The 16,011-nt window shown below is 40.0% G+C and overlaps 2 protein-coding genes across 7 annotated transcripts in view; both read left to right on the top strand.

The window, feature by feature from the left end:
• Nucleotides 1–5,649, top strand: part of NAE1 (NEDD8 activating enzyme E1 subunit 1) — a 32,066-nt gene extending 26,417 nt beyond the window's left edge. The window contains exons 18-20 of the mRNA XM_077755526.1: nucleotides 2,432–2,546; nucleotides 2,633–2,682; nucleotides 5,406–5,649. Coding sequence (XP_077611652.1) covers nucleotides 2,432–2,546; nucleotides 2,633–2,682; nucleotides 5,406–5,515 — 275 coding nt within the window. The 3' untranslated portion in view covers nucleotides 5,516–5,649. The remainder of the gene's footprint in view (nucleotides 1–2,431; nucleotides 2,547–2,632; nucleotides 2,683–5,405) is intronic.
• Nucleotides 5,650–6,481: 832 nt separating this feature from the next.
• The window catches only part of TERB1 (telomere repeat binding bouquet formation protein 1), a 52,703-nt gene continuing 43,173 nt past the window's right edge, over nucleotides 6,482–16,011 (top strand). For 3 of the 6 annotated variants that reach the window (XM_077755481.1, XM_077755475.1, XM_077755480.1), the window contains exons 1-3: nucleotides 6,646–6,848; nucleotides 7,042–7,114; nucleotides 10,318–10,380. In XM_077755481.1, the coding sequence (XP_077611607.1) occupies nucleotides 10,350–10,380 (31 nt within the window). In that variant the 5' untranslated portion in view covers nucleotides 6,646–6,848; nucleotides 7,042–7,114; nucleotides 10,318–10,349. Of the gene's footprint in view, nucleotides 6,545–6,645; nucleotides 6,849–6,995; nucleotides 7,115–10,317; nucleotides 10,381–16,011 lie in introns of those variants that run through there. The other 3 variants (XM_077755478.1, XM_077755479.1, XM_077755476.1) reach the window with 3 other exon arrangements.

Genomic DNA, 16,011 nt, shown 5'->3' with positions numbered 1-16,011 from the left:
TGCCTGAGTTACAGTCTTAATGAGTAAGCTTACCAAAAGAAAGAAAAGGAGTAAACACCAAATATGTATTACTTTATTTGTATTGTCTGATTAGCTTGTATTTTTGGTTTATTGCATAACAAAACATCCCAAAACTTAGTAGTTTAAAACAGTAAATTATTATCTTGTGATTTTGTGGCTTGGCTGGGCTCACTCAGGTAGTTCTCACTGGAGAGAGGGCTATTAATGGAGTTGCATGATGCCTGGGGCTGGAGTTGTTCTGAAGGTTTCACTGAGCTGGATGTCCAAGAAGACATTTTCACTCGTGACTGGAACTTTAGTTGGGATAGTTGGAACTGCTTGGGGGGCTAGTCAGGCATCTTTCCATGGCTAACTGGGGCTTCCCTTTAGCATAGTATTCCTAGGGTAGACTGTTTACATGTTGGCTGGCTTCCCCAAATGGAACATTCCAAAAGACCCAGGTGGAAAGTAAAAGGTATTTTATGAGTTAGCCTCAGAAGTCACACAGCATCACTTACATCATGTTCCACTGGCTTCACAGGGCCAGTTTAGATTAAGAGTGGGAGGGGACTACATGAGGGCACAAAGGAGCGTTCATTGGGGAGCCATCTTGGGATACTAGCTACTACATAAAGCACAGGCTTCCAAGCTCTGTCACTTACTATCTCTTGACGTTGGGTGAATCACTATTTCCCTCCAAGTCTCAGTTCTCTCATTTATGGAGTAGCGATAATAGTATCTCCTGGATTGCAATGGTTATACAGATGATGTATGAAAATCACTTAATACTATGTGGCATCTTGTAAGTATTCAGTAAGGGTTTGGTGTTATTGTGAGGAAGAGTAGTGATAGTTTTCAAACTAGAGGTGCTAAAAAATACTGATATTAAAAAGCTTTTTTATTGTTTATTTGTTTTTGAGATAGAGCATGAGCAAGGGAGGGGCAGAGAGAAAGACACAGAATCCAAAGCCGGCTCCAGGCTCAGAGCTGCCAGAACAGAGACTTGAACCCACGAGCCATGAGATCTCGACCTGAGCCAAAGTTAAACGCTCAACGAACTGAGCCACCCAGGCACCCAAAAAGAATTGATATTTTATTTTATTTATTTATTTTTTTAATGTTTTATTTATTTTCGAGATAGAGACAACGTGAGCAGGGGAGGGTCAGAGAGAGAGGGAGACACAGAATCCGAAACAGTCTCCAGGCTCTGAGCTATTCCTCAGCACAGAGCCCGACGTGGGGCTTAAACCCACGAACCGTGAGATCATGACCTGAGCTGAAGCTGGACACCTAACTGACTGAGCCACCCAGGTGCCCCAAAGAATTGATATTTTAAATAACACTTGAATAGCACAGCAATTCTATTTTTCCTTCCAAAAGTAATAGTAATAGCTTGCCTTTGAAAACGTAGTTTAATCATTAAGAACTGCCTGGGCTCATATCCCAGTTTTGCTACTTAGGAGCTAAGTAACTCAGGCAAATAACTTAATCTGTGCCTCAGTTTTCTCACCTGCAAATAGGGATGATAATAGTACCTACTTGATAGGGTTGTCTTGAGGATTAAATCAATTAATGTAAATGGTACTTGGAACACTGTCCAGCATTTATTAATTCAGTAAATGTTACCTATTATTATAGCTATATGTCTTCAGTGTCATTCAATTTCTTAAATTTTTTTTGTTTTTTTTAATTTAATTTTGAGACAGAGACAGAACATGAGTGGGGGAGGGGCCGAGAGAGAGGGGGACACAGAATCTGAAACAGACTCCAGGCTCTGAGCTAGCTGTCAGCACAGAACCTGATGCAGGGCTCAAACCCACGAAACCTGTGATCATAATGTGAACAAAGTTGGACGCTTAACCAACTGAGCCACCCAGGCTCCCCGATAATTCTTGAGCACCAACTATGTGCTAGATATTCTTCTAGATACTGGGTATGGAGCAGTAAATAAAGCAGATTTACCTAACTTGAATTTTTAATAGGTTTCAGATGTTTTCTTTGATTGTTACAACTTTGTGATAGCTGTAAATATTGGTCTTATACTTTCTGTTATTTTTGTTCTTCAGTTTCATACCTTACTATTTTGATTAGAACACCTAACACTGGGGGCGCCTGGGTGGCTTAGTCGCTTAAGCGTCCGACTTTCGTTTAGGTCATGATCTTGTGGTTCGTGGGTTCGAGCCCCACGTCGGGCTCTGTGCTGACTGCCAGCTCAGAGCCTGGAGCCTGTTTCAGAGTCTGTGACTCCCTCTCTCTCTGACCCTCCCCTGCTCACGCTGTCTCTCTCTCTCTCTCCTAGAAATAAAAAATAAATAAATAAAATTAAAAAAAAAAAAGGAACACCTAACACTAGATTTTAAAAAGGCGTAGCCATTGGTTTTGACTTGCATATTTATTTTAATGGAAATTGATTTATATTATGTATTTTTAGGGGTATCTAACTACCAAGTTGAAGAAGATATTGGAAAGCTGAAGTCTTGTCTCACTGGCTTCCTTCAGGAATATGGATTATCTGTAATGGTGAAAGATGATTATGTCCATGAATTGTGAGTTTTTTTTTAAGGCATATGAGAGATAATACCCGTTCTTTCGTAAGGCTAATCTAAGTTCACGTCTCCATCCTTTTCTGTAGTTGCCGATATGGAGCTGCTGAGCCACACACCATTGCTGCGTTTTTAGGGGGTGAGTTCCATTGAAGAGAAGACTGGCATCTGTGGTTACACTGTACAGTTATGAAATTTTGTTTTTGTAGCTGTTTTAACTAGGGAATCCAGTGAAGCAGGATGTTGTGTTGTTTAGTTTATTTCACTGGTCTTTCTGCTTTCCACCTCTCCTCTCCCACTGCTGTCCATCTTAAAGTGAAGAGTCATTAATCTTTCTAAAGCATAGCTCTGATCATGTTTCATACTTAACTAACACTCTGCCCTGCCAGACACATACACATTACAATGGTCTTCAGAAAATAAGTCCAGAGTCCTTTATTTGACATTAAAAACACCCTGTGTTCTGGTTCCAGTCAGCCTTTCTGCCCTTGGTATTTTCAACTTCCTTCCTTCCCCCCAGACATGCTTTTGCTTTCCTGTTCCTTCAATCCTTAACCTTCAGGGCCGTTTGCCTTAAATCTCCTTATTCCTGGCATGTCTAAAATCTACCTGTTCTTCAAGGCCCAATTGAAAATTACCATCTCTGGGGCGCCTGGGTTAAGCATCCGACTCTTGGTCTCAGCTTAGGTCATGATCTCATAGTTTGAGATCCCTTAAATGGGGTTTAAGCCCCATGTTGGGCTCTATGCTGACAGAGTGGAGTCGGCTTGGGATTCTCTCTCTCTTTGGCATTTCCCCACTTACTTTGTCTTTCTCAAAATAAATAAATAAAAAATTTTTAAATGAAATTACCACTCTTTCATAAAAACTTTAGAAGTTGAAGGGTGCCTGGGTGGCTCAGTTGGTTAAGTGTCTGACTCTTGGGTTTGGTTCAGGTCATGATCTTACAGTTTGTGGGTTCAAGCCCCACATCAGGCTCTATGCTGACAGCAAGGAACTTGCTGGGGGTTCTTTCTCTTCCTTTCTCTCTGCCCTTCCTCCGGTTGTTCTCTCTGTCTCTCAAAATAAATAAATAAATTTAAAAAACAAACAGACAAAAACACTTTGGAAGCTGGAAGTTCAAGGTCAGGGCCAGCACAGCTGGTTTCTAGGGAGGCCTATTCATGGCTTATAGGCAGCTATCATCTTGCTGTGTGCCATANGAACCCACGAACCGCGAGATCATGACCTAAGCGAAAGTCGGACGCTCAACCGACTAAGCCACCCAGGCGCCCCTTGGAGGTCTCTTCTTATATGGGACCCCACGCCCTGACCTCATCTAACCCTATTTCCTTCCCAAAGACCTCCAATATCCTCTTCATCTCCAAATATTATCACATTGGGTATTAAGGATTTAACATGAATTTTGAGGACATTCAGTCTCTAACATGTGTATTCTGTATTCTGCACAACACCATTATATTCTCTCACTTCTTTCAGGTCTTTGTTTAAATGTTACCTTCCTCTTGTGAGGCCATTCCTGACTCCTCAGTTTAAAATTGAGTCCTTCTTCCTGCACTCATATATATCCCGCTTCCTTGCTTTTTCTCCTTAGCCCTTAGGGTCATTTGATTTTCTATACATTTTACTAATATGTAAATTATCTTTCCCTTACTACTAAAAGTTAAGATCCATGAGGGCAAGGGTTTTTGTCGTTTCTTCTTTATTCCTAGTGCCTCAAAGAGTATTTGGTATGTAATAGAATCTCATATTTTATTGAATCATTGAATATAAATATTATAAAAGAGGAAGAATTTTTTCTTGGTAGTTTTATGTTTTCTCTATTGTTTTCTTTGAGTAATTACTCAAAACTCATTACTGTATAAGTCTGTTACTGAGTATAGTATAGCAGCCTGGCAGTATTTAATGCAGTTTCCAAGTTACAAATGTATTTAGAACAAATATACCATTACCCCTGTTTTATTATAAAAGTAAAATATGCACAAGGCAAAATTCAAATGCAACAGAAGGGTGGTCTTTGAGAATATTTTCTTTTTTTTTTTAATTTTTTTAATGTTTTATATATTTCTGAGAGAGAGAGGGAGACAGCGTGAGCAGGGGAGCGTCAGAGAGAGGGAGATACAGAATCTGAAAAAGGCTCCAGGCTCTGAGCTAGCTGTCAGCACAGAGTCCGACGTGGGGCTTGAACCCACGAACCGTGAGATCATGACCTGAGCTGAAGTTGGGTGCTTAACCGACTGAGCCTCTCAGGTGCCCTGAGAATATTTTCTTTTTATATGTATTTTTTTAAGTACAATCAACCATACTACTGTTTTGACTTTTTTACTTAATATATCTTGCCAATGTTTTTAAACTACCATAATTAAAAATACTTTATTTTTTAAATCTGTGGCATAATATCCCAATATGTGAATGTATAGGACAAATTTTTATTTCCTTTAATAATGGAGTTATAAAAAATTGTCCTTGATTTCTTTTTTTTTAATGTTTTATTTATTTCTAGGAGAGAGAGAGAGAGAGAGAGACAGCGTGAGCAGGGGAGGGTCAGAGAGAGAGGGAGTCACAGACTCTGAAACAGGCTCCAGGCTCTGAGCTGGCAGTCAGCACAGAGCCCGATGCGGGGCTCGAACCCACGAACCGCGAGATCATGACCTAAGCGAAAGTCGGACGCTTAACCGACTTAGCCACCCAGGCGCCCCAGGTTGTCCTTGATTTCCATGTGACTCAGTAATCTCTGTTTTGGCTTATCCTTAAACACCTTTCCTTTTGGAAGGGAAAGTTTTTTTTTACATAATTGAATACTTTTATATAACGTAAAACTTACCTTTTTCAAAGATTTGATTTTCTCCTTTTTCCTTGCAGGAGCTGCTGCTCAGGAGGTTATCAAAATAATCACCAAACAGTTTGTAATTTTTAATAATACTTACATTTATAGTGGCATGTCACAAACTTCAGCAACTTTCCAGTTGTAGAATTTAGCACCCTGTGTCATGTGTCAGTGATTTAAACTGTAATGGCCTTCAGGGTGTGCTCTAGTCTGTAAAATTCTGCTAAGGGAGAACTATTAAATTGTTTCCGTAATAAACATTGTTCTCATTTGTAATAATGTCTCTTGTTCTCTGTGGGAGAAGGGGAAAGGAAGCAGTCCTTTTCTTGGACAATAAAAGCTACCCATTTCTAATTGAGCTCATTATTTCTGGCTTGCTAATTCAAAGTTGCTTATAAAAAGCTCTTGTGTTTTATTAGAAACAGATTTAAGTGTATTTTTTCTTAGTCTTAAATAATGATGGGGCACCTGGGTGACTCAGTTGCTTAAGGGTCTGACTTCAGCTCAGGTCATGATATCATGGTTCATGGGTTCAAGACATGCCTCAGCACAGAGCATGGAGCCTGCTTTGGATTGTGTGTCTCCCTCTCTCTCTGCCCCTCCCCCACTCATGCTCTGTTTCTCTGTCTCAATAATAAACCTAAAAAATAAAATAATTTATGCCATGTATAGATTTTAGCAATGGGTATCTTAGGACCATGACTTTGTGAAAAGGCAAATATTTCAGATGTACAGTTTTATCAGAAAACAAAGGAAGATTGGGAGAGAGGACTGAGGGCCAGGCTTGGGGGCTCGGAGGGCCTCTTAACCCACGCTGTGCCCTGCCCCGCTCTCATTGACCTGGAGCGGGCTCTCCTAACTCCTTGCTGCAAAAGCCCCTCTGAGCAAAGGAAGCCCTAAAACCCAGGGCGATGAGTTCATAGGTTTTCCCGTTCAGGTTGTGACTTCCCACCACTCAAAGACACTGCGTCCACTGTCTTGCTACCCATGACCCGCCCAGGGGACTTCGGGGAGGGTCTGTGGAGAGACACTGCGTGTGGGCCTGCCAGGGGCGACCGGAAGTCCCGCCCAACGGAAGTATACTTGGCCTGCTGAGCGGGAAATAGTGGAGCGGTTCCGTTGTAGGCGGGCTTCGAGGGAGGAAGCACGGAAGCGGGCGTGCAGCTACTTGACGGTAAAGGTCACAGCCTCCGCTCCCTGCGCGTTCGGGCCGTGCTCTGGTCCCGCCCCGGAATCTGTCAGTGGGCTGTGGAAGGCACACTGCAGCCAGTAGGCCTCATTAGGCACCGTGTCCGTCCTCCCAGTGGCTGGGATGCGGACGCCTCGACAGTCCCTTCCCCTCGCTGAGGGGAGGGATTGAGCTGGCAGAAGGGCCCTTTCTCAGGAGGCCGCAGACCCCCAAGAAGCTCGTGGGAAAAAGAGAATTACCAGTACCATTTAGTCAGGCGTTGAGAGCCCGGCAGTTTCCGGCCCTGATTGTACGTGAGAACCCACGGGCCCCTCCAGATGATTCTGGTGTGTCGGAGGGGTGGGAACCACCGGTGAGGCCGTTTCTCAGACTGTGGGCCGGACCGCGTGGGCTACAGCACTTGAGCGGCACGGCAGCCGTTTGGGGAGTCGCGGGTGACGCAGCGGGACTCACGCCCTTAACCGGTATCCTGTCTCTGGCAGGAGTTGGAGAGTCCGGGTCTAACATGAGCCTGGGGAAGACCTCTGCTTTTCAAAAGTTCTCCCAGCTCATTAGGTGAGCCAGGCCTTGGTGTTAATGAGTGCAAACTGGGAAAAGGGGGACGAGGTAGCCTTCCCTCCTTGGAGAGATCGCCTGGGGTGCAAACTGGGAAGAGGTGATGAGTTTTAATGCAAAACGGCTGCTCCCGTCTATTCAGTTGGGAATGTGAATGTAGAGTGAACTCCTGGTACCCTCACTCGGCTTGTTTTCTGCACCTGTTATTTCTCAAGCTAAACTGTAACAGCAAATATATTTGCATGTTGGCCCTTGCTCCCTTGTTTCTCCTACATTAAGGAAAATCTGCACTGTGTATGAGTCCAAGCTGGAAACCCACTGTCAAGAACTTAGCGATGGCATTTAGTTGGTGGGATTTTTCAGCCGACCAGCCTTACACAAGTTTCATTTACCGTTCTGATATTTTTGGGTAATACTTATATTTCAAAAAGCATTTCATGTTAACATTTTCTAGGCAGAGTAAAAGAGTAACGTTCAGCTAGTTTTCTTGCTTACATTTGAATTTAACAGCACTGTTTTGAGGAGTACATTGAGTTAAACCTGAAAATGTAGTAGTTTCTTCTGGTACCTGGAAAAATCATTTTTTCCCCTTCGTGAGACTACAGCAAATAATTTTGAAATCTGGTTCATTACAATTTGCATCTTTAGTAGATTACTGAAAACACTATCTGCTTTATTGAACAGATGCTTTTGTTTTGGGGAATAGTCTATATTTTATAATTTAAAATATAGTTTTATAATTATCCCTTGAAAGTTATAACTTGTCCTTTGCTGTTGATGTTTCTAAGCACTTAGCTAGTAAATAGACGACTTGTATTAATGCTACTAGGTACTTGGAAACTTCAATTTTATTGTGTCAATTATTAGAAAACAGTAAGACAAAGGAGAATAGAAGGTAATGTGTTTTGTCAGTTTCAATTTCAATACATTCAGTTTTTAAGCTATAGTCCTTTGTAAAAATAAAATTATATTTAAAAACAATAGATCTACTAATTAAAACTAAGGAAATAGTCCTTATTGTCCTTCACAAAGCAGAAACCTCCACATGCGACACGTGGTCCATTTTTTAAAGGTTTTTTTTTTTTTAATTTACTCTTTCTATTCCAAATCCTAACCCATTTGCTCACAGGTAATCATGTTTCATATGGAAGAAGGAATAGGGGAGGATAAGAGTGTAGGGCATGGCCTCAGATTTTCTTGGTGCTCCTTCCAGCTCTGGCACTTACTCGTTTCCTTGTTTGAAATTGGGCAAATTGTTGGCCTTCTCCTTGTCAGTCTTTATCTTTATAGCTCCCTCTTAGAGTTGTTATAAAAACTAAAAAGATGATATTTGTTTGTTAAGTTTACAGAACACAGCCTGGCCTATGATAGGACTTGAATATTAGAAGCTTTTATTATTATAAAAACTGAAAAATAGAAAAAAGTGGGCTGGGGTGCCTGGGTGGCTCAGTCAGTTAAGCATCTGACTTTGGCTCAGGTCATGATCTTGCGGTTCTTGAGTTCGAACCTTGCATTGGGTCCTGTGCTGACAGCTCAGAGCCTGGAGCCTGCTAAGGGTTCTGCATCTCCCTCTCTCTCTCTGCCCCTCCTCCTACCTCCTCCTCTTTCTCAAAACCACATGAACATTAAAAAAAAAAAAAGTGGGCTAAGACACCATAGAACTATCAGCTTAAAACAAGTGTTAATTTGTGTTTCATGTAGTTTTATTTTATGTTTGCCTCTACATAGTTGGAGTCATGCTGTAGATAAAAGCTTGAGTCTTGCTCTTTTTGATGAATTGTTACATTAGCATTTTTCCTTGTTATTAAACATTTCAGGTAAACATTAGTATTCTTGTAAAAGTATCCTGTGAATATACTTATAGTGTACCCAAGCATCCTTCTCTTAATGGAATTTTAGGTTTAAAAAAATGGCAAACCTAACATACATTTATATATTACTTTATGAGATGCCATATTAGGGTTGTCAGTTATTTTAAAAATTCTAACAAGTGGCATATAAACAAGGATTTTAGCTTAACAGTGGAATACTACATTGGAAAATCCATGGGTTATTAGAAAAATAAAATTTTAATGTTAAGCTTAGCTTGTGTAGAGAAATGCAGGTTTTTTTGAGAACACTTGAGATTTATTAGTTTTTTAAAATTTACATCCAAGTTAGTTAGCATATAGTGCAACAATGATTTCAAGAGTAGATTCCTTAATGCCCCTTACCCGTGTAGCCCATCCCCCCTCCCACAACCCCTCCGGTAACCCTCTGTTCTCCTTATTTAAGAGTCTCTTATGTTTTTGACACCCTCCCTGTTTTTATATTATTTTTGCTTCCCTTCCCTTATGTTCATCTGTTTTGTATCTTAAAGTCCTCATATGAGGGAGGTCATATGATATTTGTCTTTCTCTGACTGACTAAGCCTCTAGTTCCATCCATGTAGTTGCAAATGGCAAGATTTCATTCTTTTTGATTGCTGAGTAATAATCCATTGTATATATATACCACATCTTCTTTATCCATTCATCCCCCCATGGATAGACATTTGGGCTCTTTCCGTACTTCGGGTATTGTTGATAGTGTTGCTATAAACGTGTTTATGTGCATGTGTCCCTTTGAAATGGCATACTTGTATCCCTTGGATAAGTACCTAGTAGTGCAATTGCTGGGTTGTAGGGTAGTTCTATTTTTAATGTTTTGAGGAATCTCCATACTGTTTTCTAGAGTGGCTATACCAGTTTGCATGGAGAAATGCAGTTCTAAAGAGTGTGTGTGTGTGTGTGTGTGTGTGTGTGTGTGTGTGTGTTTTAAATTTCCAATTTATGAAGTGACCAGTCAGAAATGATGGGATGAAAATTTACAGGAAAGAAAATAAGGAAGCTGAACCAGAAGAGGATCATTTAGATTCAGTCAACCAAACGTGTATGTTTACTTAATAAAATATGCTGGAGGCCTGTAATACTTAATGCCATATGCATTTATGTATTTTTCAAACTTAATTCTTGTAACAACTTTATAGAATAGGGATTTCCTATTTTACAGAAGAGGAAACTGAGCCTTAGGAAACTTAAGCACACCCTGTATATTTATTAAGTTGTAGATTCAGTCCCTGCTCTTCTGTCTTCAGGAAAATTATTTTCCCCTACCTTTTTGCATTTATAATTCTGTAATTCTCAAACATTGATTTAAATTGAAAAAATACTTTTATCTTATAGATGAAATATAAGGAAAAAGAATACAGACAAGCATGGAAAGTGAGGACACAAAGAAGATACAAGGTGAGAAATTAATGGATTATATATCCAGAGTTAACTTTATAATCTATTTGCAGGATATATTGCAGATTATCCCACAGAATCCAGGAAATGAAAGAATCATTCAACAATTTATGCATAATTATTATGCATTTACCCTGCCTATCACACTGATTTCAGGACACTGACATTCTGATGGGAAGAGGCATGCTGATAATTAGAATACCATATGATAGCTGTTTTGAGACATATATAATAATAGTGGAAACCTGAAAGAACCACCATCACAATGTGCATAGATTTCAGAATTGTCCTTAGAAAGATGGAAATTAAATCCATGGGAATAGAGGAGATTAACCAGAGAGGAAATATTAAAAAAGAAAAGGATGGGGAATGGTTTTCCTTAATGCACACCATCACATAAGGGTCGATGATGAATGGTTTACTGATACCCATACAATCAAACTAACCTTCTTACGGTTTCTATTAATGTAGAATATGATCTATAAATGATTACTGTTGCTTCAGGACAACTTAGTGATAACCTTTGTATTATGGTTTTTCACTAACAAATCGAGTCATTAATTATTTCATTGAACCAAATTGTCAGTTGAATTTCGTTTAAGAGGAAGATTAAATATTGATTGACAATAAATCTAAGTTTCTTTTAGTGTGTTCCTCTATATTTTTATGTACTCTCTTCATCCTTTATCTTTGAGAACTTTATTTTTTAACTTTTTAAATTTTTTTAAATGTTTTTATTTCACTTTTTAAAAAATTTTTTTAATGTTTTATTTATTTCTGAGAGAGAGAGTGAGAGAGACAGCACAAGCAGGGGAAGGTCAGAGAGATAGGGAGACACAGAATCTGAAACAGGCTCCAGGCTCTGAGCTAGCTGTCAGCACAGAGCCCAACACGGGGCTCGAACCCACGAACCGTGAGATCATGACCTGAGCCGAAGTCAAACGCCTAACCGACTGAGCCACCCAGGCGCCCCTTTATTTCACTTTTTGAGAGAGAGTCAGAACACAACTCTGTGTACAGAGCACAAGGGGGAGGGGCCGAGAAAGACACAGACAGAATCCAAAGTAGGCTCCAGGCTCTGAGCTGTTAGCACAGAGCCTGACTTTGGGCTCAAACCCATGAGCTGTGAGATCATGACCTGAGCCGAAGTTGGACGCTCAACCAACTGAGCCACCCAGGGTTCCCCCCGCCCCTAAAATTTTTTTAATGTTTATTTATCTTTGAGAGAGAGAGAGAGAGAGAACGAGAACAAGTGGAGGAGGGGCAGAGAGTAAGGGAAACACCGAATCCGAAGCAGGCTCCAGGCTGTGAGCTGTCAGCACAGAGCCCGACACGGGGCTTGAACCCATGAACTGTGAGATCATGACCTGAGCCAAAGTCGGACACTTAACTGACTTGAGCCACCCAGATGCCTCATCTTTGGAAACTTTAAATGTTAATTCAAGCATTGTGTCAAAATCTACACACAACTTTATCTAAATCCTTAAAACCAAGAGAAGAAATTGTGTAAAGGCTATGGTAAAAAAATTTTATGGGAAAATGATTTTCTTTCATTTTTAGTTGCAAATAAATATTTCAAGTATATATTTTGATAAGTTTGACACACACACACACACACACACACACAAACACCCATGCAAACAGTAGCAACAATCAAGACAGGGAATATAGCCTCATGCGCCTCTATAGTACTTCTTTTTGTCCCTTCCTTGACCCACTTTCCCCAAACAACCACTGGTCTGCTTTCTGTTACTATAGAGTAGTTTAATTTTTTTTCAATACATGGGATAATACAGTTTATATTCTTTGTGTGAGGCTTCTTTCAGCCTAATTATTTTGAGATTCATCCATGTTGTTGTATATATCAATAGTTAACTCCATTTTGTGGTCATTTGTTTATCCATCCATCTGTTGATGAACATTCCAGTTTTCAGTTTTTGGCTGTTGAATACAATGCTGCTATGAACATTTGTGTACAAGTCTTTGTATGGACACATAACCTGCTTTTCTCTTCGGTAAATTCTTAGGAGTGAAATGGCTTGATCAAATGGTAGGTGTATGTTTAATGATTTATGAAACTGCTGAACTTTCAAAGTGGTTGTACCATTTTATGTATCCGCCAGCAATATATGAGAGTTCCACTTCTTTTGCATTCTTGCCAAAATATGTTATGGTCAGTCTTTTACATTTCGGTCATTCTAGTGGGCATGTAATGGGATTTCCTTGTGATTTTAATTTACATTTCCCTAATGATTAATGGTGTTAATCATGTGCTTATTTGCTACCTATGTACATTTCTTACCAAAGTGTCTGTTCATATCTTTTGCCCGTTATTTTATGGGTTGGTTCTCTTATTGTTGAGTTTTGAGATGTCTGTATATTTTCTGAATGTCTGTACTTTATCAGATAGGTGCTTTGTAAAGATTTTCTGCATTTGTGGTTTGTCTTTTCTGTAGTTCAGAAAACACTATTGGGCTGCTGGATGGCTCAGTCGGTTAAGTGTCCGACTTTAGCTCAGGTCATGATCTTGTGTTTTGTGGGTTTGAGCCCCACATCGGGCTCTGTGCTGACAGCTTGGAACCTGGAGCCTGCTTCAGATTCTGTGTTCCCCCTGACTCTCTGCCCATTCCCTACTTGTCCTCTGTCTCTCTCTCTCTGTCTCATAGAAATAAACAAACGTTAAAAGATTTTAAAAAACACTATTAAGAGAATGAAGTTTTAAATTTTGACATAATACAATTTATTCATTATTTTTCTACAGGTGGTATTAATATCATGTCTAAGACATTTTCATGTAAACCCAAGTGGCAAAGATTTTCTCCTGTGTTACCTTTTAAAAGTTTTCTAGTTCTAGATTTTACATTACATCTACAATCCTTGTTGAGTTAATTTTTGTATATGGTTTGATTCAAGTTTGGTTTTTTATGTTTTTGAATTTGGATATCTGTTATAGTATCATTTGTTAGAAAGGCTAACCTTTCTCCTCTGTAATGCCTTTGTGCCTTTGTAAAAATCACCTGTTCATATATGCATGGACTGTATTCTAGTTCATTGATCTATTTGTCTATGCTAATGCAATACTAGACTCTTTTGATTACTATAATTTTATAAGAAGTCTTGAAGTAAGATAGTATGAGTCTTTGAGCTTAATTCTTGTTTTTGAGAATTGTTTGGCTAATAGATTTCCATCTTGTCATCTTGTCAATTCATATTTTTTAATCTTTTTTTAAAATAGTTTATTGTCAAGTTGGTTTCCATATAACACCCAGTGCTCATCCCAACAAGTGCCTTCCTCCATGCCCATCACCTCTCTTCCCTTCTCCCCCACACCCATCAGCCCTCGGTTTGTTATCAGCATTCAAGAGTCTCTCATGGTTTGCCTCCCTCCATCTCCCCAACAATTTTTCCCCTTCTTCTCCCGCATGGTCCTCTGTTAAGTTCCTCCTAATCCTCCTATACGTGCAAACATATGTTATCTGTCCTTCTCTGCCTGACTTATTTTGCTCAGCATAACACCCTCAAGGTCCATCCATGTTGCTACACAAGGCCAGATTTCATTCTTTTTCATTGCCGTGTAGTATTCCATTGTATAGATAAACCACATCTTCTTGATCCATTCATCCGTTGATGGCCACTTAGGCTCTTTCCATGTTTTGGCTATTGTTGAGAGTGCTGCTATGAACATTGGAGTACATGTGCCCCTATGCATCAGCGCTCCTGTATCCCTTGGGTAAATTCCTAGCAGTGCTATTGCTGGGTCACAGGGGAGTTCTAGTGTTAGTTTTTTGAGGAACTTCCACACTGTTTTCCAGAGGGGCTGTACCAGTTTACATTCCCACCAACAGTGTAGGAGGGTGCCCATTTCTCCACATCCTTGCCAGCATCTAGAGTCTTCTGATTTGTTCATTTTAGCCAGTCTGACCAGCATGAGGTGGTATCTCAGTGTGGTTTTGATTTGTATTTCCCTGATGAGAAGGTTCGCTGAGCATCGTTTCATGTGTCTTTTGGCAATCTGGATGTCCTCTTTGGAGAAGTGTCTGTTCACGTCTTCTGCCCATTTCTTCACTGGATTGTTTGTTTTTTCGGGTGTGGAGTTTGGTGAGTTCCTTACAGATTTTGGATACTAACCCTTTATCTGATGTCATTTGCAACTATCTTTTCCCATTCCATCAGTTGCCTGTTTTATTTCCTTTGCGGTGCAGAAGCTTTTAATCTTGATGAGGTCCCAATAGTTCATTTTGCTCTTGATTCCCTTGCCTTTGGGGGTGTATCAAGTAAGAAATTGCTGTGGTTGAGGCCAAGAAGGTTGTTTCCTGCTTTCGCCTCTAGGATGTTGATGGTTTCCTGTCTCCCATTCAGGTTCTTTATCCATTTTGAGTTTATTTTTGTGTATGGTGTGAGAAAATGATCTAGTTTCATTCTTCTGCATGTTGCTGTCCAGTTCTCCCAGCACCATCTGTTAAAGAGGCTGTCTTTTTTCCATTGGATACTCTTTCCCACTTTGTCAAAGATTAGTTGGCCATACATTTGTGGGTCCAGTTCTGAGTTCTGTATTCCATTGGTCTATGTGTCTTTGTGCCAATACCATAATGTCTTGATGATTATAGCTTTGTAGTAGAGGCTAAAGTCTGGGATGGTGATGCCTCCCATTTTGGTTTTCTTCTTCAATATTACTTTGGCTATTCATGGTCTTTTGTGGTTCCATACAAATTTTAGGATAGTTTGTCCTAGTTTTGTGAAGAATANCCACTTGATCATGGATAATTCTTTTTATGTTACGTCTGAGGGGAGTTCTCTGTGCCTCTTGGATTTCAATGTCTGTTTCCTTCCCTAGATTGGGGAAGTTCTCTGCTATAATTTGTTCAAGGACTCCTTCAGCACCTTCCCTCTCTCTTCCTCTTCTGGAATTCCTATGATATGGATATCGTTCTGTTTGATTGTATCGCTCAGCTCTAGAACTCTCCTGTCATGTTCCTGGATCAGTTTATCTCTCTTTTTCTCAGCTTCCTATTTTTCTATAATTGTGTCTTCCAATCCACCTATTCTTCTCTCTGCCTCTTCATTCCGTGCATTGGATGCCTCCATTTTATTATGCATCTCATTTACAGCATTTTTTTAATTCACAACTATTTTTAAGCTCCATCGTCTTTGTGGCAATAGTTTCTCTGATGTCTTCCATGCCTTTTTCAAGCCTAGCGATTAATTTTATGACTATTATTCTAAATTCTTGTTCAGTTATGTTGCTTATATCTGTTTTGAGCAGTTCTTTAGCTGTCATTTTTTCCTGGATTTTCTTTGGAGGAGAGTTCTTCCATTTTGTCATTTTGGTTAGCTTTCTGTCTCTTGTTAGGTTTTTTTAAAAAAAACCTTTTTTTAATGTTTTATTTGTTTCTGAGAGAGAGAGGGGCAGCATGAGCTGGGTAGGGTCAGAGAGAGAGAGGGAGATACAGAATCTGAAGGAGGCTCCAGGCTCTGAGCTAGCTGTCAGCACAGAGCCTGACGCGGCGCTTGAAACCTCAAACACACAAACCGAACCGTGAGATCATGACCTGAGCTGAAGTCGGACACTTAAGCGACTGAGCCACCCAGGCACCCCATATCTCTTGTTAGTTTTAAAAGCTTGTTATGCAC

This window comes from Crocuta crocuta, unplaced genomic scaffold (assembly GCF_008692635.1).
Source record: "Crocuta crocuta isolate KB4526 unplaced genomic scaffold, BGI_CrCroc_1.0 scaffold152, whole genome shotgun sequence".
Taxonomy (NCBI): domain Eukaryota; kingdom Metazoa; phylum Chordata; class Mammalia; order Carnivora; family Hyaenidae; genus Crocuta; species Crocuta crocuta.
The sequence above is the reverse complement of the archived record's forward strand: the minus strand, read 5'-3'. Positions and strand labels throughout refer to the sequence as shown.